General features: G+C 46.7%; 1 protein-coding gene across 2 annotated transcripts in view; it reads right to left on the bottom strand.

Annotated features, from left to right (window-relative positions):
• Positions 1-5,110: 5,110 nt before the first annotated feature.
• PPARGC1B (PPARG coactivator 1 beta) overlaps positions 5,111-25,490 on the bottom strand; it is a 118,884-nt gene continuing 98,504 nt past the window's right edge. Inside the window, exons 8-12 of one of the 2 annotated variants that reach the window (XM_053566852.1) lie at positions 23,588-24,377; positions 20,288-20,363; positions 17,942-18,063; positions 13,507-13,596; positions 5,111-12,803 (exon numbers count right to left, since the gene is read on the bottom strand). In XM_053566852.1, the coding sequence (XP_053422827.1) occupies positions 12,593-12,803; positions 13,507-13,596; positions 17,942-18,063; positions 20,288-20,363; positions 23,588-24,377 (1,289 nt within the window). In that variant the 3' untranslated portion in view covers positions 5,111-12,592. Of the gene's footprint in view, positions 12,804-13,321; positions 13,477-13,506; positions 13,597-17,941; positions 18,064-20,287; positions 20,364-23,587; positions 24,378-25,490 lie in introns of both variants that reach the window. The other variant, XM_053566853.1, reaches the window with a different exon arrangement.

The following is a 25,490-nucleotide window of genomic DNA, read 5'->3' as shown; positions in this document are numbered from 1 at the left end:
AGCTCCTGGGCCCAAGCGATTCTCTTGCCTCAGCCTCCCGAGCAGCTGGGACTACAGGTGTCTGCCACAGCACCCGACTATTTTTTTGTTGCAGTTTGGCCGGGGCCGGGTCTGAACCCGCCACCCTCGGCATATGGGGCCGGCGCCCTACTCACTGAGCCACAGGCGCCGCCCTCTTCAAGTTTTTCTTAACTGAAGCATTTAAAGGCAAATTCCAGACATATCACTTTATTCCTCTATTGCGTGTCTTTAAAGAAATAAGGGCAATTTCTTTTCTTTTTTTAATGCTTAACCTAGCACTGGAGGCATTTTCTAGCATAAGAATATCGTTATCATGTGCACTAGATGCACACCTAACACCCACTTGTGGTATGTGCTATGGTAAGAGACGCAGACCCCCAGGACTCCTCATGGGGTCCATGAAGTCTGTCACATAGCTCAACTTCTCCCTCTGCCCACTTCTACTTCCTGTCCTCCCCTTCCCCAGGCATTATTGGTCTGGGGCACTCCTAATAAGCATCCTGCAGACTAAGTCCATTTCAGAGTCTGCTTTCTGCAGAACCCAACATGCGATTGTTGGTTCTTAATCAAATGTCCTTCATCTTTACAAAAATGTCTTTAATAGTTGGCTTGCTTGAATTTGATTGAAACAAGTTTCACACATTGAATGTAGTTGTGTTTTTCTTTTTGTTTGTTTTTATTTTCACTCTGTCACCCTGGGGGTGAGATTTAGTGCAGTGGGGTCCCCAGCTCACAGCAACCTGAAACTCTTGGGCTTTAGCGATCCTCTTCCTTCAGCCTCCGGAGTAGCTGAGACTACAGGCACCTGCCACAATGCCCAACTAGTTTTTCTATTTTTTTTTTTTAGTAGAGACAGGGTCTCGCTCTTGCTCAGTTTGGTCTCAAACTCCTGAGCTCAGGCACTCTTCCTGTCTCAGTCTCCCAAAATGTAGTTGTTATATTTCTTTTTGTTTGTTTGTATTTAGGAAAAAGATACACTTTTCTATTCATGGGGAGCCAAAGACATACTTTTATTTTTGGATTTTCCGTTGATTTCAAGGAGTATAAATTAAGGCAAATTATTCTCAATTTCAGGCCTTCTGTTTCAATGAACAGATGTTCTATTGGCTTAAAAACAGACAGAACTTATTTCTTTAAAATAAAATCTACATTGCGCAGCGCCTGTGGCTCAGTGAGTAGGGCGCCATTCCCTTATACCGAGGGTGGCGGGTTCAAACCCGGCCCCAGCCAAACTGCAACAACAAAAAAAATAGCCGGGCGTTGTGGCATATGCCTGTAGTCCCAGCTACTGTGGAGGCTGAGGCAAGAGAATTGCCTAAGCCCGGGAGTTGGAGGTTGCTGTGAGCTGTGACGCAACGGCACTCTACCAAGGGTGATAAAGTGAGACCCTGTCCCTATAAAATAAATAAATAAATAAAAATCTACATTAAGTATGCCCTAGTGAGTCTGCAATACCTTGCAGAGTGCCATTGGCCTGGTTAATATTCACACTATGGTAATGGATGTTGAAAACAGCACAAATAAACCAAAAGTTGAAAATGACAATAACATGGGCACATGCAGTGGTGCATGCCTGTAATCCTAGCGCCCTGGGAGGCTGATGTAGGAAGATTGCTTCAGGTCAGGAGTTAAGAGAACAGCTTGAGCAAGAGCGAGACCTGGTCTCTACTAAAAATAGCTGGTATGGTATGGTGGTGCCTGTAGTCCCAGCTGCTGGGGAGACTGGGGAGATTGCTTGAGCCCAGGAGTTTGAGGTTGCTGTAGGCTAAAAAGATGTCCCTGCAGTCTTCTTGGGGGCAACACAGTGAGATTCAGTCTAAAAGAAAAGAAACAAAAGAAAGAAAAGAAGAAAGGAAAAGTAAAGAGAAGAAAAAAGAAAAAAGGACAATAATGGGCTTGAAAGTTAGCAGTAAATTTCTGCTACACTTGCCCAAACTTTATTTTTTTTTTTTTTACTCTCTAAAGATTTTGCAACCCCTGGTGGCACCTGTGGCTCAATGGAGTAGGGCGCCAGTCCCATATGCTGGAGGTGGTGGGTTCAAACCCAGCCCCTGCCAAAAACTGCAAAAAAAAAAGAAAAAGATTTCGCAACCCCACCCTCAGTTTTATTGAGGTATAACTGACAAATAAAAATTGGATGTATTTAAGGTGTAAAACTTTTTTTTTTTTTTCCAGACAGTCTTACTGTGTTGCCTAGGCTAAAGTGCTATGGCCTCAGCCTAGCTCATAGCAACCTCAAACTCCTGGGTTCAATGATCTTCCTGAATCAGCCTACCAAGTAGCTGGGACTACAGGTGCCCACCTGATTTTTCTTTCTTTCTCTTTTTTCCTTCTTTTTTTAGTTTGAGACCAGCTCAGGCTGGTCTCGAACTCCTGAGCTCAAGGGAGCCTCCTGCCCTTGGCCTCCCAGAGTGCTAGGATTATAGGCATGAGCAGCTGTGCCTGACCATGTTACTGTCATTCTCAACTTTTGGTTTATTTCTGCTGTTTTCAATATCAGTTACTATGGTGTGAACTGTGACATGATTACTACAATCAAGCTAATTAACATACCCATCACTTTACAGTTACAGTTGGTAATGTTTCTAAATTCTCTTAATCTGCAACAGTGCTCTTTCCTTTTTTCCTTTGCCAGTGACTCCTTGCACAAACAGGATCAGTTAGTTGTCTCACATTCTGGATTGACCGTTTCTTTTTCTTTCCTTCTTTTTTTTTTGAGACAGAGTCTCTCTATGTCACCCTTGGTAGAGTGCTGTAGCGTCACAGCTCACAGCAACCTCAAACTCTTGGGCTTAAGCGATTCTCTTGCCTCAGCCTCCCAAGTAGCTGGGACTACAGGTGCCCGCCACAAATCTCGAGTGTTTTTTTGGTGGTGGTGGGAGTGTTGTAGTTTGGCAGGCCCAGGCTGGGTTCGAACTGGCCAGCTCTGGTGTATGTGGCTGGCGCCCTAACTGCTGAGCTACAGGTGCTGAGCCAGAATTTACCATTTCTTTGTGGTGATATATAACACATTCCTCTGTCTCCCATTCTCCTATAAATGGAAAGCAGATCTTCAACTTTTCTTCTTTCCAAACTGAATGTTACATAGAAGCAGTTGCTTTGAGGAGAGGGAACCACGTGATTTTCCATTACTATAACCACTTATCTACTCTAATCTCCCTTTTTAGATAAATGAGGAAATGGAAGGCCAATGAGAGGCCAGGGCTGGGCCAAATTCATGGCTCAGTCCCCCGGCTTCCCTCCAGAGATGCCCAAGGTCAGAGAACAGTATACAGGGCATACACATCCCTATGACCACCACAGCAGATCTGTCTGGGCTCCTGACACACAAGGCCTACTCATATTTGCAGATCATATTAACAAGGCGCTAGGTCTAGAACATGTAGTTTCTAACCGTGATTGCCACTCTGAGAATATTGGCCTTTCAAGCAGAGGCATGTCCTAAACATATCATGTAGGATGCCTATGTGGCTTGGTGGTGTCACCAAGGAATACACGGGCCTTGATGCTCCTGGTCCTGGGTCAGTCACTGCATCTCTGAATCATCTCAGCAGGGTTAGATGGCCAAGGGGAATATTCTGAAGGTGACTGTAGTGATCTTCAGCAATGAGTATGTAGCACTTTTTCTAGGTGAGTTTATAAACTTAGTTGTCTGACCTCGTAAAGGCCCTTTGAGTTCATCTAGGTAAATCTATCTTCAACTTTCAGGGAAGTCGGGGGCTAAAGAGGTAGTTTGTTCAAGTTCATGCAAGACAAGTGGTGGAGTTGGGTCCCAAATGCAGGGTTGGAAGCTCCAAACTTACCATTCTATTCCTTGCACCATGGGGGCGGGGGGGACCCACTCAGGAGGCCCCTTTTAAGAAAATGGGGATGGGCATCTTGCAGTGGAGAAGCTCACCACCTCTTGAGGTAAGAGGCCCCAGACCCTGAGCATCCAGTCACACGGAAACTGTAAGAATTCTGATCGTGGAGTGCTTTGCCCCTACGGAGAAAACATCCCTATTTATTTAATGGTGAAAATCATGATGCCTTCCCTTCCAACTGAAGAAATCCAGTTTCCCTAAATTGAGGAAACAAATCACCTGAACAATGAGAATGTCTATATGTGAGTTTATATATGTAATAAACAACAATTTGAAAATAGTTTGCATCTAACAAGAAATTCAATGGCTTATTGTTCTTGCTTTCATTTGTATGGAATTCTCTTCAATGTTTCAACAATTTGGGGGCTCACGGGTACCCTATACCTTTAAACTGAACTTTAAAGTTAAAGCACAAAAAAACAGTTTTAGGGAAAAAGAAGGACTAAATGCTTTGAAACATGAGGAAACAGCACGCACACACACATGTGACTGAGTCTTAGAAGATGCCACTTCCTCTCAAAGGAAAAGGTTTCCAGTTCACCCAAATAATGGCACACAATTCAGATCTGCTGAGACTCTGACTAGAAACTGCTTTGTAAATCAATGACTGTTTTGCCTGAAACCATAATGTCACAATATCTCTTACAGCACATTTAGTGTTCTTGTGTGAACAAGTTGACATTACCAAAACAAGGACGTCTTTGTTCAGCTTGTATAACTTTATAAAAGTCATGGCAAAAAGTTGTTAATGGAACATCTGTGATGTAAGATGAGTCTGAACAGTTATCATGAGCCTTGAAAAGTAATGTGAAGGAGGAAAAGGGAACCACCCTTAGTGGAGTGCCATGGCATCACAGCTCAACCTCAAACTCTTGGTTTCAGGTGATCCTCTTGCCTCAGCCTCCCAAGTAGCTGAGACCACAGGTGCTCACAACGCCCAGCTATTTTTAGAGATAGGGTCTTGCTCTTGCTCAGGCTGGTCTCAAACTCCTGAGCTCAGGCAATCCACCTGCCTGGGCCTCCCAAAGTACTGGGATTATAGGTGTGAGCAGCCGTGGCCCAACAAAGAGAGCTTTGGGGAAGAAGGGATAGGGCAGGCACACCTTGACTGAGGTCTTGTCTAAGAAAGTGACAGTGAAATTGGAATCTTCTTCCCATTGAATGCCAGGGTATGCCTCAGTGAGGTATCAGGAACAATAAAGAAAGACGTGTCTAGGCAGGGTTGTGGTGGTATTTTCTTTTTAATCTCCATAGTGTATTTGTTAAGTTTATTTATAAGCAGATCACTTCACTATTTACAGTACATGAGCAAAGAGATTCTACAGTTTTTGTGATGTAAACAATAACTCCCCAGTGGAAGTTTGAGAAAAGAAGCCAGTTCTGAAGTATTTACAGACGTTAAAATAGAACTTTATACTCACAGAATAATAATACATAGAGCAATTTGGTTAAATTATCTATGAAACTATAGAATCTGACAATGTACAAATACAGGAAAACATTTTCTCATTTTAGAAGGTAAGACAGATAAATCACACCAGAAATAAAATAGGGACAATGACAACCACAATAATTAAAAGCAAAGAAGGTTTCTTCCTTGCCTCTTACAGATAAAGTATTTATATAAATAAGGACACAATCCAACAAAATGGAAAAAATATATAAAAATCCTCTACCAATTAAAAAAAATAGCAAAACTAAAAACTCGATTCTCAATCATTAGCAGTGTCCTTTAAAAAATTAAAATTTAGCTTTCTATTATAAATAACAAAGCAGATGTGTCCCTCTGTGTAGGTGAAATTCTTGCACCTTTCTCAAGAAATGCATCAATGTAATTCCACACACACACACAAGCACAGACACCTGTGTGCATGCACACACACCTACACTTACATACAACACAAACACAGCCTTACACTCATACACCCCAGGTTGTAATTACCTTATCGAGCTTCCTAATAAATAATGCCCCCTATGGTAGTACCCCTGGGGATGACAAAACCTCACAAGTTTAGCCATTCCCTGGTTTGACCCTGTTTCAGAGCCAGGGGAAGCCTGGGCTCCTATTGCTCAGAATTCTCTGGGCTGTATGTTCACACCAAGAGAAAAGGATTTGAGTCCAAGATTTGGATATGGATAGGATATGGTTCCAAATGCTGGAAGGGACCATAGGGACCACTCTGCCCATGATTAAGGGTAGCCACAGACACCTTCTCTAGAAACCTGGGGTTGGGAAGAGGGATCTTGTGTTGGTTTCATAATTAGCAGCCGCCTCTGGCAGAAGCAGATGCTCCAAGCCAATGCTAATATCATGGCACAAGGAGGTGAGGGGGGTGGGTGTGTATTTCCAGAGCAGATTGCACTAAGCTGGACTTCTGGATGGCCATCTTCCCCAGAAACCCTCTGGAAATCCAAGTGGTCCATTTCTCTGTTCCACACACCACCCAGAGCACGCTCCCCTAGAGTTTTCCAACCTGTTTCCATCAGAATCAGAATATCCTTCAAGAAACAAAGTTGAGAATAGTTTATGACTTTTTATTCCTAACACAAAAGCATTTGACAAGATTTTAAAGCACAAAATACAAAACGAAACAAAAAAATCAAACAAAAAACCTTATTTGGCTATTTGGTGGACCATATCATAGGTCATGGCTAGGCCCTCTGCCCCAGAATCCTTACAGCCAACCTCCTCACATGCCCCAGGGGTATAATGCAGGCTACCTAGCAGAGGTTCACTGAACAAGGTCAGCAGCTGGGCTGCCAGTATTGCAGTTACAGCAAACCCCTCCCGGGTACCTGGATGCAGGGCCTCTCCTGTCTCCTTTGCCCACAGGACAGCAGTGCATTTCTCAGTGTGCGTGAGAGCCTGTGTAGTTGCTTCTGGAGTCTTTTGACCCTAGTGTCATGCTGGGCTCTGAACGCACAGTTTGTTCATGTCATGACATTTCATTCCCACAGCGTTGGACAGCAAGGTGGCCAAAATGATTTATTTGCCTTCCATCTTGGCAGCTGGTGGATACAGTCTCGGCCACTAGATGGCAAACACATGTTGATAAGGCAAAGTGCTGAGGTGGAGACTGACCAATCCCCTCCACAAGTAACCCATCAGCAAGGCTGGTAAAGTGAGAAAGGAAGCTTTTTAAGGCTTCCTTGGAGAATCCTTTGACAAAAAAAATATAGCAAAGAGGGGGTTCTAGCTATATAAAGACCCCTTTGAGGAGGGTTGTTGTATAGTCCAGGACTGACCGCTTACAAAACGTTATTTCCCAAGCCCCAAAGCTGGGCAGTAGGATTTTTGTACTCTTTCTGGATGTGCAGGGCATTGTGATGAAAAAAAAAAAAAAAGTGAAAATCTGTCCCCCCACAAATCCCGAAGCCTCAATCACTGCTGCTATACCATTAAAGAAAGAAAGAAACAAACAAAAAAAACCACAAAAGCTGCCCTAAACATATGCAGTGTGATCGATGCCTCCTGTTGCCCCATATGTTTTACAATCTTTTGAAAGAAATGTGTAAAAAGTGCCTATGTTAAGCTGTTTGGAAAAAAACAAGTGTATTGCTAGTATTGTCTGAGAACCAGAGACATAACAGCCAAGTGGCCACAACATTCGGATTAAAAGCTGTTCGGTGGGCACGATGACAGGTTGATGTGGGGCTCCACATCACTACCTAGTCTACCGGGGGCTTCCCTCCTCACCATCCCCACGAGAAACTATGGCTTAGATCTGTCTTGGGGAGCTGGCCTCCTCGTATAAGGCAACTTAGTAAGGACCATGTGGGGTTGAAGCTGTGGCTGGTTGGTTCTTGCAGAGGAATGCTTACCCTGGACAGAAGCTGGACACAGCCAGACAGTGAATTTGGTTGTACAGGGGAGTGATAGATTCCCATGTTGCAGGATGGGAACCTAAGCCTCTCAGAGGTCAAGGGACTTTAGGGCTCATAGTCAACACTGTCATTGGGTAGATGAGAAAACAGGAGCCCAAGGTCACACAGAAAGTAAGAAACATTGGGGTTTCTCACACTAAGATGGCTTGTAGTTAAATGACTTGCTCCACAAACCCACTTCAGGTGGGTGGGCTGTTTTTATCTTTCTACAAAAGTGGGTACCGAGATCCAAACCCATGGCTCTCTGTTTCTAGGGCTCCTGACGTGGCCCTAGCACTGGCTTTCCTGCTGCCAGTATCTGGGAAGGCCTGTCTGTCCTTTCTTTTCTCACACACCAGCCCCTTTCCCAGTCCCCGGGAGAGCACCTCACACAGCCAAAGGAGATCCACATTCACCAGCTTAGGAACATGGATCCAGGCTGAAGTGTTGTGATTTTCTCCAAGTACTTTCATTGGTTCATGCAAAGTCAGCCTCTGCCTACTTCCTAGGTAATCAGCAGCTCTCAGAGGCTCCCCTACCCAGGTCTTTTCAGTGCATGTGAGTTTTCTCTCCATTTACCCTGTACCTCCAGACTCCACAACAGCCCTGGAACCATCCATGTGTGCAAAACAGCTGGGCGTTGTGGCGGGCGCCTGTAGTCCCAGCTACTCGGGAGGCTGAGGCAAGAGAATCGCTTAAGCCCAGGAGTTGGAGGTTGCTGTGAGCTGTGTGATGCCATGGCACTCTACTGAGGGCCATAAAGTGAGACTCTGTCTCTAAAAAAAAAAAAAAAAGAACCATCCATGTGTGCAAATGCCTCAGGGACTTGGGGACTAACTTTACCATATTGCACATAGTACTAATCAGTTTCCTTCTGCCCTAGTGGGAAGAAGTGAGAGGGTCTCTATTCTTTGGCCAGTGAAACCATTAGGTTCACTTTCTTTGCTATTTCACATCTAATTTCTTTCCTTTATCATATCTGATACTGGGACATAGGGCTCCCCCAAATGGTGGGCAGCTGCTAAATCTCAAATGCTAAGAAAAATACTGTAATTTTGACATCAATAAGTCAGATCAACCCATGCTCTAAGTTCATTCTGCTTCACATTTGGGATAAGCTGTCTCTCAAACTACAGGCTCCACTGAGATTTCAACTGAACTCAAGGCCTAGGATGGACTGTGGACCAAGTTGTCCATGCAGGACTTACCTGTCATGCTTCCTCTTCCCCCTTGCTTGCCATCGCACAGTGGCCCTAGCAGGCATACTGCATATGCCTAGGTTCTAGAAGAACCAACAAGCACGGGCTTTGGCAATGCATGACATCTATCTCACTGTGTCTTTTCCCATGTCAGGACTTGAGGACTGAGTCTTTATGATGGCTCAGATCATTCCTCCCCTCTCCTCCTGCCTCTCTTAGGCACATATGACACTCGATTCTGTGAGATCTCAAGGTAGATGCAGACCCAACTGGTATTTTTTGACTCAAAGACATTTTCAGGTTGCGAGGCCAGAAAAGGAGAGAAGGGGGGGTGGGGGTGGTTCTTAGCTGCACTCCATCCACTCATATTCTTTACCTTTTTGATGCATTTTCCTTCAGTAACCAGAGCCCCCGAGAGTGAGGATTCTGATTCAGCCTTGTATAGACTGAGGAAGGAGATGGAAGAATTCCACTTAGCGGTTGGATCAGACATCTTTGGGAAACACCAGCACAGCACAGAGATGGACGGCACAACCTGCCCAGCGCGGGAAGCTATCAACACAGTCTACAGTAAGCTTTTATGGCAATCACATGTAAACATCATCGAAGAGCAAACACTAGGACAGAGCTACAGCGAGATGGTTGCCAATGGCAGCTGCTCCCTCTGGGTTACCCCTTAATTTGGTAGGAAAGAGACAAAGCTTGACTAATTTTGCTGGAGAGACCTTGGAGTTTCCGTGGTAAGTAATCACAGCACCGAAAGAGTCCTTCTGGATAGAGGTCATCTGCAGTGTTGGTCAATTTGAGAACTTGAAGCCTTTTATGTATGAGATGGCAAGCAGAGACTGCTTGGTGCTCTTATCAGTGGCCACAAGCCCTGACATTAGGCACATAATGACCCAATGCCCTGATATTTCTGCTCTGCACAAGGGCCAAAACCTAAGTAACTTCAAGTGCCCTGGATTAATCTGACATGAAAGGGCAACTTCAACTGATCCCAAAGGGGTCAAGGAGAGAGACTTATTCTTCACTAAAAATCTGCATTTTCTTACCCTGAAGTACTACCAGCTCAAGGCAGGCTCTCTGGCCAGACACAGTCAAGGAAGAAGCAAACAGGAGGGGCTTAGAAATCCTATCACTCAACTCCCTCCAGCACTATGAAGCCAGGGAGGAGAAGGGACTTACCTAAATAACAAAGTAAATTCTTGGTGAAGTTGGGACTCCCCCCAGCTATCCAGACTCTGAAGCTAGTGCTCTGCTTTTTCCTACTGGCTTCCGCAGGGTGAAATCTGCAGTGGAAGGATTAAAATTCTACTTCATTCCATAACTGTTTATTGTGTGCCTACTGTGTGCTAGGCAGTGAATAGCTATAAAGGAATTCTGAATGAGTAGGTCTGTGCTATGGAAAGTCTCATTTTTGGTCCATCTCCTTAAGCTCTGCCTTTCCCAAATATGTTCCTGTCTGCTATTCCGCTACCCCATCACCACCACTGTGCCCACCCAAGTGGAACTGTGTGCCACAGTAGTATCGGGAGTCTTATGCCAATGAATGGCTTTAGGAGTTTTCTCTCATGAAAAATAGAGATGAGCTAGCAAGAGACCCAGCTAGCATGTTTCTATATGATTGATGGAAACCTTTCAAAGATTAGACCCGCATATCAAAGAAATTAAACTGTAATCAATTAGTAATGGCTTCTCAGAGCATTGTATTGAGGATTTTTATTAGGCTCAAAGAACCTGCTGTGATCAATTACTCATGTCTGCATTGGCCTGGGGACCTGGGAATAGTATCACATGTGCTATGTATTTGCCAGCTTGGGCTAGACACTGCCTTTGCAGAAGCTAAGACTGTTGGCTAATTCTTGCCTACTCTGCCCCTCAGTCCATTTCACAGAAAAGGGTCCAGAGAGGTCAATGGACTTGACACACAGAAGCTCAAATTCCCTATCCCTGAGAAAGCCTATCTCCACCAACCTTACCTACTTACTGGCTGGGATTATGCTCACCATCCAGGATAAGATCATGGGCTCAGTTTACCTACTGAGGTATTTGATAGTCTTAAAAAAATAAAATCAACTACCAATTCTGAAAGAACTAAGCTTCGCATTAGCAATATACTCAATTAGCTTGTTTTGTTTAATGAGTCACTTTCACATTTTTTTAAGCAATAGGACTTTTTTTTTAATACAAAAATTCCTCCAAGGAACCCTAATGCATGAAAGACTTCTGGAGGAACTGCTCTGTCTGAAGCAGAAGCAATGCACTCTACCCTGCCACCTCACAAATAGCCCCCAAGGCACCTGCAGAACATCCAGCTGGGCATGGCTTTGACATCACTTAAGAACACAAAGTTTAAAGTAAAGCCCAACAGAACGTTTTCTAAGTTGGAGGGGAGCTAGATTGTCTCATCTATCCCTGACCCTCACATCTTCCTCTTGGCTCCCCCGTCTCACACCACAAAAACAATTTTCCAAGACAAGGAAAATCTCAAGACAAGAGACTAGCTGAAGGGAGTAGGATGTCTTGGCAGTTGGCCCCAAAAGGATGATTGCTCCCAGGCTATCTATCTGTACCACTGCCGGGTGTACCCTGAAGCTATGATGTTGTGTCCATAGGTGGAGGTAAACTGTAGGACTACTCAGGATGGAAGCTGATGGTGCACCCAGGGCACACGCCAGAGCTTAAATTCACCTGATGCCGGTGAGTCAACTGTTGACTTATCCCCTGAAATGAGCCCTTAGGCTCCTAACCTGGTGCTCAATTTAGCCAAACTCATCTCTTTCAGTCCCCGAATCTTTGCATCTTTCCCCCAGCTACTGTAAAAGCATGGGACCAGGAACCAGAAGACCTGGTCTGGGTCACTGCTCAGTCTTCTCACTGGCTATGGGAGCTTGCACAAGTCGTTTGCCTTTCTGGGCATGACCAGTCTCATCTGGAAAATGGGAATAATGCAGCTTGCCCCAACATCCTTCCAAGGTATTTGAAGGTCTACTAGATGGGCACCCACTCTAAGTGTGAGCTGGGCACAAGATGGGGACTCTCAGGGTAATGTGACCCAAACTAGCTCAATAAGAGACGGTGCAGGGCTTGACAGAAATAGCCTGGAAACCTCTCTCCACAGCTCTTCGTTGTGGCTGTAGGCCACGCCTTCCTGGGGACCAGCCTACCAGCCGCCCAGCACCTGCAGAGCAATCTGGCAAGGGGAGCAGAGCAGCTCAGTGGCAAACACCTCATGCCAGTGCATAGTTAAAAAATCAAGGAAGCAAAATACAATAATCCCAGGCACAGTACATCTGAGCCATAAATACATTATTTTAAGGATATACTTTTTTTTATCATCAATTAAAAAGGAGTTTATAATCCTGATTCTATTCACAAGTAACAATTTCATCACCACACACTACAGACAAGAAATGGTATGGTGAACACAGCTGCAAGTCTACAAGAGGAAGTCAATCAGGAAGGCAGGAAGGGGCAACGGGAAACTGACCAGCACTCCAAGGCGCACCCAGGACAACCCATTGGAAGCAAGGACACTATGTGGCAGTGGAACGTCAACACCATGGAAACTCACAGACAGAAGCAGCTTTGTTCAATGTAAACATTGATTTTTTTTTTTAAAAGGACAGTAGTTTCAAGTCTCTCTCACGCTCGCTCGCTCTCCTCATCATATACTTGATTTCTTTGAAAACGTAAACATATTAGAAGGGCCTTGTCTGAGGTATTGAGGTATTCCTCGAGGGTTAAGGCTGTTATCAATGCAGGCTCTGCTGGGCCTCTTTCAGTAAGCTGTCGAAATCCATGGCTTCGTACTTGCTCTTCCCTGATGCAGGAAGGGCCTCTTCCGAATTGCAATCTGGGTATGAGGGTGGGTGGAGAAGTCAGTGAGAGGGGAAGGTAGTGAGCAACTTAAGAAAGGCCAGACAATCACAAGATCCTACATCTCTGTCTTTCATCACAATCTTGTCCCCAAATGCCAAGGCCATGATGACAGCATTGTTTCACCGTAGTCCACTAATGGCCAAGGATACTGCTTTGTCACGGGTCACCATGGAATGCCCCTCAGCGGGAGGGCAGCCGCTGGCCTTGTGAGGTCAAATAGATAGTGGTCATGGTTCTACCAGCTGGCTGTACACACAAGATGGAACCCTGCCATGGGAGGGTTGACTGTCTTTGGTTCCAGTCATAGGACAGAATGAGATGGACCAGAGACCAGAAGAAAAACAAAGGGGCTGCTGAGTTATACCAATCAGCACCTTGGGGCTTGGGCCTGGCAACTGTGTCCAGATGGCTGTAGGTCTGGTTTCATTCAAAGAAATCGCTGCCCCTCTCCCGTGCTCTGAGTCTCACTAGACTGGTGCCTTGGGGACTTACCAAAGTCAGCATATCTGGGCCAGCAGAAGTGCCGGAGCCCCCCATAGCTCAGCTGGAAGGCGGGCTCATTGCGCTTCCTCAGGGCAGCGCCATTCCTCAGAGAGAGGGCCGCATGCTCAGAACACCGGTAGGTGATGAAGCCGTACTTCTCACCTCTGGGGGAGAGGACAAGGGGAGTGTGTTACCTGACCGGCTTGGTGGACGCTGTCAGACCACCCGTTACTAGATGAGGAGCAGAATGCCATAAGGATTTGGGACCCATGTCACGTGGCTGCCTAAATAGAGATGATGACAATCACTAGGCTGATCTCTGCAATGTAGTAATAATAAGAGCAGCTAATTTGTCGAATGTTTGCCAGGTGCTGGCCACCACACGTGGCCTCTTCAAATGATCCTGTGAGGTGGGTACTGCTGTTATTTCCACCTCACAGATGAGGAAACAAGCTCCGTGGAGTCCAGGAATTTATCCAACAGCAGCAGCAGAGCAGGGATGCAAACACAGGCTTCCCCAACATTAAAATCAATGCTCTTAAAAACCTCTACTTCGGCTCAGCGCCCATAGCACAGTGATTACAGTGTCAGCCACATACAACGAGGCTGGAGGGTTTGAATCCAGCCCAGGTCAGCTAAACAACAATGGCAACAACAACAACAAAAATAGTCGGGCGTTCTTGCGGGCACCTGTACTCCCGCTACATGGGAGGCTGAGGCAAGAGAATTGCTTAAGGCCAAGAGTCTCAGGTTGCTGTGAGCTGTGACGCCATAGCACTCTACCCAGGGTGACACAGTGGGACTCTGTCTCAAACAAAACAAAACAAACAAACAAAAAAAAAAAAAACAGCTCAGTGCCTGTGGCTCAAGCAGCTAAGGCACCAGCCACATACACCTGAGCTGGTGGGTTCGAATCCAGCCCAGGCCCACTAAACAACAATGATGGCCGCAACCAAAAAATAGCTGGGCCTTGTAGTGGGTGCCTGTTGTCCCAGCTACTTGGGAGGCGGAGGCAGGAGAATTGCTTGAGCCCAGGAGTTAGAGGGTGCTGTGAGCTGTGATGCCATGGCACTCTACCCAGGGTGACAGCTTGAGGCTCTGTCTCAAAAAAAAAAAAAAACAACTCTATTTTGCTCATTATTCCCACCTGGACTCACCATACCTACCTCCACCCCCTCAACTATACCACTAGACTACTGTCTGTATCTTTCTTTTTTTTTTGCAGTTTTTGGCCGGGGCTGGGTTTGAACTCACCACCTCCGGTATATGGGGCCGGGGCCCTACTCCTTTGAGCCACAGGCACCACCCTACTCTCTGTATCTTTCAAAGCCGCCCTCAGCCATCCCTTCCTTGGCTGCTGACTTGGCTGCCACTTGCCCTACCATGGCTGGTATACTGTACGTTTACTATGTCTTCCTGCTTAGCATTCACTCCCCTTCCTCTGATTCCAGCACTGTGTGGGCAACCAGGCTCAGGATGCCAGGGTAAGTCACATGACAGAGACCCTCTCTGGACACAGTGGTTTGTTCAAGGATGTGCCTGTGACCCAAAGGTGAACCCCAAAGAATCCATCCCAGGTCTTTGTTGGAGTCACACAGGTGACTCCTGCTGGGGTTAGAGACTCCAGTCTCTAAGCTGGTGGGAGGTTAAGCTTAGAGCTAGAGGCAGCCACTTTGCAACTAGGAGAAAAGTCTGCCTAAGAAGGATCTAAAGCCAGTTCTACCTTGATTTTTCACTTTCACAAACAAGAGAAAGAATCCTGATTGGTTAAACTCATCCAGGGCAGAGGCAAAGTGGCATTCCCCTATTGATTAGGACAGGCTTACAAATAGTTGGTGCCTAATAAACATTTAAGTGACTTATATTTCCTGATACTTTTCTGAACCAGAACAAAGTTTGAACTCTTCTGCCTCTTTAAATGTCTAAAAGTGGTAGTATGTCCAAAACTCTTTTTGAAGATCTTTGGGTGCTTTCAAAATCTTAACAGATTGACCCTTCTCTAAAGAGAGGGCTTGCTTGCTTAGTTGGTACATGTTATGTTCATCTGACAACCTCAAGACTACACAGAACTTAACAGTTCTGTTTGTAATGACTCTTTTGGAAAGTGGTAAAAAATTTTTCATCTTTACCCTTTTAAGTATACTGTTCAGTGGTATTAACTATATTCACATTGTTGTACAATGGATCTTCAGGATTTTTTTTTTTTTTGAGCTTGTGCATGTGGAAACCAAAGATCTTCAGAAATTTTTCATCTTGCAAAACTGAAACTCTATACCCATTAAATATCTTCCTTAATCCCCCTCCCTCATGACTCTACTATTTCTAGAAATTTAACCATTTTATTTACGTATTTATTTATTTCACTTTTTTCAGAGATAGGAATTCATTCTGTCTTCCACATTGGAGTGTAGTGGTGAAATTAGAGTTGATCCTCCTGCCTCTACCTCCTGGGTTGTTAGCTCTATACATGTGTGCTACCATGCCCCACCACTTGAACAAATTTTTTTGTAGAGGTGGGATCTCTTATGTTGCCCATGCTGGTTCAAACTTCTGGCCTCAAGTAATCCTCCTGCCTTAGACTCCCAGAGTGGTGAGATTACAGGTATGGGCCATTGCACCCAGACCAAATAAGACTATTTTAGATACATCGTGTTAAGTGGAATCATACAGTATTTGCCTTTTTGTGACTGGTTTTTTCACTTAGAATAATGCCCTCAGGGTTCATCTATGTGGCAGCATGTCAGAACTTACTTCCTTTTGAAGGCTTTATAATATTCCACTATGATGTGTGTGTGTGTGTGTGTGTGTGTGTGTGTGTAACATTTTGATTATCTAGTCATCTGTTGATATACATTTAGGTTATTTCCACCTCTTGGCTAGTATGAATAATACTGCTATGGACATAGGTAAATGAATATCTCTTCAAGATATTGGTTCCAAGGCTGGGTGCAGTTGCTCACACCAGTAATCCTAGTACTGTGACAGGCCAACGTGGGAGGATCACTTGAGGCCAGGAGTTCGAGACCAACGTGAGCAAGAATGAGACTCTGTATCTACAAAAAAAAAAAGAATAATTAGCCGGGTGTGGTGGCGGGCACCAGTAGTCCCAGCTACTCAGGAGGCTGAGGAAGGAGGATCACTTCAGCTCAGGAGTTAGAGGTTGCAGTGAACTATGATGATGCCACTACACTCCAGCATGGGTGACAGGGAGAGACCTTGTTTCAAAAAAAAAGAAAAAAAAATTCCATTTTCATTTCTTTTGGATATATACCCATGCTATGTAAGTGGAATTATTGGGTCATATTGTATTTCTATGTTTTATTCTTTGAGGAACTGACATATTGTTTTCCATATCAGCAACATTATTTTACAATCCCATCAACACTATATACAAAGGTTCCAATTTTTCCACATCTTCACAAGCACTTATTTTCTGTTTGTTTTTTTTTTATAGTAGCCATTCTAATGGGTAAGAAATACATAATAACTCTTATACAAGAAACTGTTTTCTTACTGAGCTTTTTATTATTTTTAAATTAGGATTTTAAAACCCTAGTAACTTAGTTTGCAAATATCATGGGAATTAATTTAGAAATATTTCAAAACTGACAAAGTTTTGACATCTAAATTGTGCATTCATATGCAACCTAGTTCTTTTTGCCGATTCCCTGACAGATGTGACAGATGAAATACTGCTTTTCCAGGTGAGTGAGGAAAAACTAGGGCTTTCAGCAAAACAGAAGGCCCAGGACTTACACCTGCAGAGGAGGGGAGGGATGTGAGTGGCACGGAGCTTGTAATACAGACAGGTACCAACGCACGGGCGTCTTCAAGCTGCCCAGCAGCTGTTTGCTACCCTGTATGACCTTCAGGGCAAAGGCCTGAAGCAGCAGACATGTGGGCTCCGGTCCTGGCTGTGCCCTGAACTAGCTGCTCAGTTAACTGGTCTGAACTCTTCAAGAGAGCATAGCAATGGAAAGAGTGAGAGCACCTACTTCACGGGAGCATCACAAAGTAAGAAAAGAGGACCCGTGGGAACTGCCTGCTACCCAGCAAACCAGCAGCAGTTGCTGCTTTCTGCTGTTACTGGCTGCACAATTTCCTCAAATACTTTTTAAAATTATTTTTTAATTATTATTTTTTTAGAGACACAGTCTCACTTTGTTGCCCTTTGTAGAGTGCTGTGGTGTCACAGCTCACAGCAACCTCTAGCTCTTGGGCTTAGGCGATTCTCTTGCCTCAGCCTCCCGAGTAGCTGGCACCACAGGCGCCCGCCACAACACCCTATATTTTTTTGTTGCAGTTTGACCGGAGCGGGGTTAGAACCCGCCACCCTCGGTATAAGGGGCTGGCGCCCTACTCACTGAGCCACCTGCGCCGCCCAATTTCATCAAATTCATTCTGCAAATCTTCTTGGGAATTTTTTTTTTAATTTCAGATTAATAAGAGGGTACACATGATGAGGTCACATTGTTTGCATTTATAAGGTAAAGTCCAAGTTGTAGTTGTTTCCTTCACCCAAGAAGTGATCTACACACCAGTGCAACGTTCCCTTTGGGTGGGAAGCTGCTCTTAGGCCTCGCAACCCTCCCCGTGCCCCACATTTGCGATGGCGATGACTCCACTCACTTCTTACTTCTCGTCAGCACCTGACACTCTACAATCTCGCCAAACACTTCGAAGCGCCTCTTCAGCTCTCGGGAGCTCATGTCACTGGAGAGATTTCGAACATACACCAGGCGGCCTTCGCCCTGCCAGAGAGGGAGGGAGGTGGAAGGGGGAGGAGAGAGAGAAAAAGAAACACAAGTCATCGCCTGGCTTCCGGCGCCCCCTGGTGGTGGGTCCTCATGGAGACTCCTTTGGTTCCTGACACCTGGCTGAGCACAGACCCCTGGCTGAGAGGGCAAAACCAACTGCAGTCAAAAAGAGGACTATGATAATTTCTTCCCCAGAGCACCTGCCTTGTTGGAGGGGGCCTGCTGAGTGTTGGACAGGAAAATGCCCCCAAAGGAAGCAAAAGCTTACATGAAAGAAATGAGCAGAGCCTGCACTGATAGGGAGAGGGGCTAATCACCATTAATAGAACTGCATATTTAGCAGCTTCCAGATTTATGTTTCAAGTCTACGGAGGGCAGGAGCTGCAGTGGAACCATGAGTGGCTGATAATGGGGCATTGGGAGTCAGTCCTTCAGGGGAGTGAGAGTGGGTTGCAAGGAGAGGTAATGAGGTGGGGGCATCAGGGCTATTGGAGCCACTTTCTTTGGTTTTTCCCCAGGCAAAATGCCTGAAGCCACTTCTAAGAGAGTTTGGTGCTAAGCCAGCAGGCCAGTCTCTTCTTCCCCTAGAAAGGCTGGCAGAGAGGAAGGCTGGGGGAAGCCCAGGCTACGGTGTTCCCTCTCCTCTCAGTGGCTTCACCTTGATCAAATGACAGATCTAAGAGAAGAAGGAAGAGTCACTATGGCCTTCTAGAGAAACTCCAGCCTTCTTCCTGGAAATCTGCACTCCCAGGGGAAAACCAACAGGTTCTGGTTTGGACAGCCTTTTTTCTGAGAACAGGCTACAGCCAGTGATTCTCTAGCCATCCCACCCACATACCATAGATGGCAAAGAAGAAAACCCAGGCCTGAGGTATGTAAGCAAGGTCACAGAATACACCATAACATGTCTAGATTCAGCTCTGAAGAAATCCCCCTTTCCCAGCCTCCTTACAGCTTCTTGAGTTCGTAAAGCTCTTCCCTGCCACTGCCCTGAGGGTTCCAATGCTCAAGAAGAGTCTTTGCATGGTTGCCCCTTTTCATCCCTCAGGGCCCAGCTCGCTCAAGATGCCCTTCCCTGACCACCCACATAAGTACATCCTCCTCAACTGCCCTAACACGGCTGTTATTTCAGAGTCATGACATTATCAGTCTCACAGTGCTCATCCTACTCCCTGAGTACACTGTTTACTTCCTTGTTTACGAGCCTGCCGTCTTTCTCTCCCTTCTGCCCAACCATGAGAGTGGAGACCTTATCTGTTTTGTTCACCGCTGTCGCCTAAAGTCTAGGACTCAGATGGGCTTGTCATAACCCTGAACAATAGATCACACGTGGACTCCAAGAAGGTGCTCCGTGTGCAGCCTGCTCGCAGACAGTGGCATATCTCCGGGGTATGCATAGGTCCTGCGTGTTCCTGCTCCTCAAAGTGCCCATCATGGGGGAAAACCCCATGGGAGGCTGTCTTTCTGAATTTCTCTCCCTCCTTTCCAGTAACGTGACATAGCTGCTGGCTGCAGCTCACACTGCAGGCTCCTAATAAACTTTCTCTGTGGGGAACTTTGCAAAAGGTTCACCAAACCCACAAATCCAGGCAGAGCCGGTGGACTAACTCTTGGAGAGGATTAGGGAGGTAGATAAGGAGGAAGGGACAGGCTTTCTTGGGCCCTTTGCCCTGATTAGGTTGGGGGAACCCACAGGAAGCACAGGTCCAAGTCTCCTGTGTACAGATGAGTAAAGCGAGGCTTGGGGAACCTGCCCAAGGTCACACAGAAGGTGGTGGCAGGGCTGGCTTGTGACCTGGCTCTGCTCCTTGTCCTCTTGGACTCTCAAGGTCCAAGGTGCTGAGCCTGAAATCACCCCAACTGCAGGTGGCATGGCCAGTGCCTTGGCTGGATTTTACATGGCACCACCTTTGATGCCCTTTGGGGACCCTTGTGCTTTTCAAATGGGAGAAATAAAATTGTCTTCCACAGGGCGGCGCCTGTGGCTCAAGGGGTAGGGCGCCGGTCCCATATGCTGGAGGTGCTGGGTTCAAACCCAGCCCCAGCCAAAAACCAAAAAAAAAAAAAAAAAAATTGTCTTCCACAGGTCAGTCACTTCTGCCCCAGGCAGGGGCTGAAGGCTGAGGGGCTCACCAGCTAGCTTCAAAGGGCTTTGGGTCCATGAAGCCCCCACCCTTCCTCCCTGTCTCCTCTCTCTCTGGGGCCCCGAGTCACTTACAATGGCCTTTTCCCGCCGCTTCCTGGCATGCCGGACGCTTGGCGTTCTGTCTGAACACGGCCCTCTGCTCTCACATCTGCTGGTGAACAAGCAAAGCAGAGGTACTCACTCTCAGGAGGGACCACGGGGTTTGGGGACGTGCTCCAGGAGGCAAGGAAGCTGCTTTAGGACTTATTTAAGAGGGGACACATGTCCAAACTTCCTCCTGAAGAAACCCAGCTTCCCCTTCAGTAAACACGGCCCACGGCTGTGTGTGGGTCTGAACATTTGGACACGTGCCTTCTGCCAGCTTCCAGGCCTTCATCACTGGGAACCACTGTGTTGCTAATTATAAACCACCCTCCTGAGCCTTGCTTGTCTGTGCCATCGAGAGTAGAAAAGCCCTTTCACTTCATTACCTTATTTGATCTGATGAAAAAAACCTATCAGGTCTTAAGTTTCTCAATTTTCCAGATAAAAAAAATCTGAGGCTCAGGTTCAAGATGGGGTTTCTCTAAAGCTAGAAAGTGGAGAAGTCAGAGCGAGAAGCAGGTCTTCTGATTCTAGAACTATTGCTTTCCATAGGTTTGTGCCTCAGCCAAGCACAAGTCCCCTTCCCACAACAGCCCCCCACTTCTGGTCTGCCTAGCAGGCTAATTAGTCCCTAGAGTTGAAGCAGGCTCCCAAGTGCCACAGGCTAGCAGCCTTCCTTGCCTGTCTGCATGTTGTCCTTGCTCTTCCATTCTGAGTCCTTGAGAAATACACAGGCTTGTGAGTCAGACAGCTTGTGTGTGAACCCCGCTCTCTCATTCCCTGCTGGGTGACCCTGGGACAGGCACAGAAGCCTCTCAGCTTTAGTTCTTCTTCTACGTAACAGGAATGACCAACTGTATCCACCTCCTTAGCCATTGGTGAGGATAAAATTAAAAACATGCACATTAAAACCTTTAGCCCAGGAACCACTCAATAAATATTTGCTCTATTTTTTAAATTAGCCTTTCTGAGCTTCAGCTTCCTCATCTAAATAATGAAAATGATAAGACACAGACATACTTTCCAAGTACACTTGTGAAGCTCAACTAGGGTAACAGAAGGGGATGTGACTTGCAAACTTTGAAGTGCTATATAATGGCGGTATTCTCGTCCTTTTGTAAAAGAATTGGTAGACTGTTCCCACCTGAAGAGCTGAAAGTGACTGGAAGATATTGTGGAGTTCAGGGTTTGTGCTGTCAAACCAGTTCAAAGTATTTCCTGTTCCCTGATGTTTGGTAGTGAAGCACAGGTCTGGAGAAGGCTGTTTACTAGTTTACCAGGCTTACCAAACTTAGCAAGAACCCAGTGAACCAATTAACTTTCTCCAGTGAGCAGAAGAAGCCAGCCATGAACCTGGCCCAAAAGTGAGAAGAGGAAAAGGAGAACCCACGGGGGTTTCTAAAGGGGGTCTCAACTCTCCCCAGGCAAACGCATGAATACAGGCCCTGCACAAACACCCTTGAGCAGGCTGGGGAGGAAGGGGCTCAGCTTTGGCCTTGGGGGATGTGTTTATGTGAAGAGGGCCTTGGAAACTGCCAGGATGGAGACTGAGTGGTTAGCCCCCAGCCAAGTAAGGCTAAAGCCAAACCCTTGACCTTGGAGGGCTGTAGGCAGGAGCTACTCCTTGGGAAAGAAGGGAGCCAGAAAGACAGGCTCAGAGATGCCTAACAGAAGCCAACTCTGACTAGGGGTTCCCGCATTGTGGAGAAATTGCTGAGGAACTCATTTTGAGAAATTGAAAATTTAGGGCTTCTTAACATTAGTTTATGGGGAGTTTATGAACCCTCCAAAATTGAACGCCTAGTTAGATGTTTATGCATATTTAATGGGGAGAGGGGCTTTTGCTTTAATCAGATTTATAATCAGTTAAGAGCCATTGGTACAACATAAAAATCTAAAGTTTTTGAGCAGCGCCTGTGGCTCAGTGAGTAGGGTGCTGGCTTCACATACCGAGGGTGGGGGTGGGTTGAACCTGCCCCTGGCCAAATTTCAATAAAAAATAGCCAGGTGTTGTGGTGGGCACTTGTAGTCCCAGCAATTCAGAGGCTGAGACAAGAGAATCGCCTAAGCCCAGGAGCTGGAGGTGAGCTGGAACGCCATAGCACTCTACCGAGGGTGACAGAGTAAGACCCTGTCTCTAAAAAAAAAATCTGAAGTTTTCTAAGAAAAGGTTAAGTTCATATGGCCTGAATTCTGGTCTCAGATTATAGTACTCTGACAACCATCACTACCTGGGAACTTGTTAGAAAGGCCACCCCACCTCTACCCCTCATATCAGGTCAGGGATGGGCCCCGAAAGCCAGGCCTAAGACCCGCAGGTGATTCTGCAGCACAGTTTATACCCAGAGCATCACTTGGTGGCCACTCAGGCATAGGGCTAGGAAGGAACCTCCCCAGGAAGGATCGGCAAGGATGGGGACCTGCTGTCTGTGATCAAAGAAAGGGGCAACCATCTCCCTCCCAGCCCCCACCCCCCAAATCTGCCAAACCTCTATTCTTTTTGCCCAGCTCCCCAGCTGACTTTTGGACTGGCTCCTTCCCCAGTCTGGTTCAGTGAGCAATGATGGTTTGAGCAAGCAGGCTCCTGATCATTGTCCCACACTGATCGCCAAAACCCACAGAGCAACTCGGCAGGACCCAGAGACAGGAATGCCACTGCTTGGAATCCAGGGACTTTTCGAGAACACAGATTAGAATTGGGCTAATCTTTCTCTTCCATGTAAATATCACTTAGGTTTTAAACTGGGCACGTATATGAGATCGGACAATTAAGTTCACAAACTCATCCTACAAAATGTGCTCTACATCCCTCATTGCTAAATATCTCTACAGTCGCCTTTGCAGTACTCCCCTTGGCCATCTGGTGACTACAGTGATATTCAGTAATGAGGCACGTAGCACTTTTTCCAGGATGAGTTTGAGAATTTAATTGTCTGATCTCATGTATGTTTGCAAAAACCTGTGCATTTTATAAATAGAAAAGCAGATGAACAAGGGACAAATCCATATAATGACACAAACAGCTAAGAAGTGAGTTTTCTTCCTCTCCCGAGGCGAGGAGATTTGGGACACTCCCCATCCCACAGATGGGCCTCTGCTTGCCTCTAGGACTCACTCACAACTCCCCTAGGGAGACCACCTTCAGGGCCTCGGACCAGGACACAGGCTGCAGAGGGACACGTAGTGTCAATTTCAAAGCAAGTTTCCTGTGGCTTCTCTCCCCACTCACACCCTGGAACCTGGGGTCCTCAGCTGCTCACTGCCCCTTCTGAGGCTATCTGTGCATACCTGAAGTTCCTTCTGGTGGTTGGTGACCAGGAGCGGCAGGACGAGGAATCAGAGCTTGAGCGGCTGTGGGAACAGAGCTGCCGACTGGCCTTGCTCGGTGGGCTCTGGTAGGGGCAGTGGTCAGAGCGAGGGGGACTGACCTCTGAGTCCTCTTCTTCATTGTCCTCCTCTTCCTCCTCTAGGAAGAAGCTGCTCTCCTCACTGCTGCTGCTGCTATCCTCAAAGACGGTGTCATATTCAGGGCTCTTGCACGAGGCCAGGTCTTCATCCTCCAGGGCGGCCTCCAGTAGCCCAAAGTGCTTAGTGAGGCTGGCACGGATCTCATGGTCTCTCAGTAGCATACTGTCCTTGGGTGGGACACCAGCATCACAGCTTCCATCTTCCTCCTGGCTGGGGGCTTGTGCCTCAGCTGGAGGGGCACCCTGCTGGGGCCAGTCCTCAAGGTGAACCCCAGATGGCTCCCAGGACCTCAGCACCTTCCTCTGCAGGGCACCCTCTGGCCTGAGCACTTGGCAGTAGTCATGGTCTCCAAAGGAACAGGAGAAAGGGCGCTTCTGGCCAGCCTGGGAGGCCAGCTGGGCTGTGGCATGCCGCAGGTGGGACAGCAGCTCACTCCGCTCTGGATGCTTCTTTGGCAGCTTGTGGACAGGCCCTGAGGTGGCCCCGAGCTGGAGACCCTCTGGGGTGGGGAGGCTGGGTGCTGTCTCTTTGCCCAGGCTGTGCTTGATATCTGGCTTGAAGGGGTCCTCCTCTGTGGGCTTGTACGGGGGTGTGGTAGGTGGGGTGAGTCCTGCCCATGCAAAAAGAGAAACGTGAGGTAAAAAGACAGATCACTTCTCCGAGGGACACTAAACCTTACTCTGGGATGGCAGGCATGACTGCAGGCTGGGCTGGGAATCCTTTGGTGGTGGCCTGGGAATTCTTTGATCCTTAGGATCATGTAATGAAGTCCGTTTGCCGTTTCTTCTGTGACCTGGTAATGACAGCTGGAACCTCCAAGTTATCTGGGATATCTCTTCCTGTTCCACAGCCAATCATCCAACAAGCCACCAATTATACCTCCCAAATGGCTCTGCTGTCTCCGGCAGGGAGACTAAACTGCCCCTGGGGTCTGAGCCCACAGTGTTCTCTGGTGTTCCTGCAGCTGATCTTGCTCTCCATTCTCCCAACTTGGCTAAATGCCCTTCCCTTCCTCCCCAGGGCTCCTGAAGCCTACAGCATAAGGAGCGAACACCTCTGCCTTTGGTCCATTTGTTACTACTCTTTCTTGATGCCTCATTTCTACCATGCAGCAAGCCCGGGTGATCAGTGTCCCTAATGCACCCTTTACTTTCACTCCCTAGAGCAGTGGTTCTCAACCTTCCTAATGCCGTGACCCTTTAATACAGTTCCTCATGTTGTGGTGACCCCCCAACCATAAAATTATTTTCAGACAGAGGAGCGGTGTTTCGATTCCTAAAACCATCGCAAGTATGTGTTTTCCAGTGGTTTTAGGCCAGTGGTTCTCAACCTTCCTAATACCTCCTCCTAATGCCATGATCCTTTAATACAGTTCCTCATGTTGTGGTGACCCCCAACCATAAAATTATTTTCATTGCTACTTCATAACTGTAATTTTGCTACTGTTATGAATCGTAATGTAAATATCTGATATGCAGGGTATAATTTCATTGTTACAAAGGGGTCGTGACCCACAGGTTGAGAACCGCTGCCCTAGTGGTTTTGCTCAGGCTGATTCTGCCGTTGGGCACACTGTTGCCCTTCTTGGTCTTTCCAACGTCTAATCTTCAAGCCCAGATCATATGTCTCCTGTTCTGGGCACCCTAGGCCATCTTCCTGCCCAGCTCTGCTGCCCTTCTGTGCCCCAGAGTTCCTGCACATACTTTGAAATTAGTCATATCAA

This window comes from Nycticebus coucang, chromosome 17 (genome assembly GCF_027406575.1).
Source record: "Nycticebus coucang isolate mNycCou1 chromosome 17, mNycCou1.pri, whole genome shotgun sequence".
Taxonomy (NCBI): domain Eukaryota; kingdom Metazoa; phylum Chordata; class Mammalia; order Primates; family Lorisidae; genus Nycticebus; species Nycticebus coucang.
This window is presented reverse-complemented; position numbering and strand designations above follow the sequence as displayed.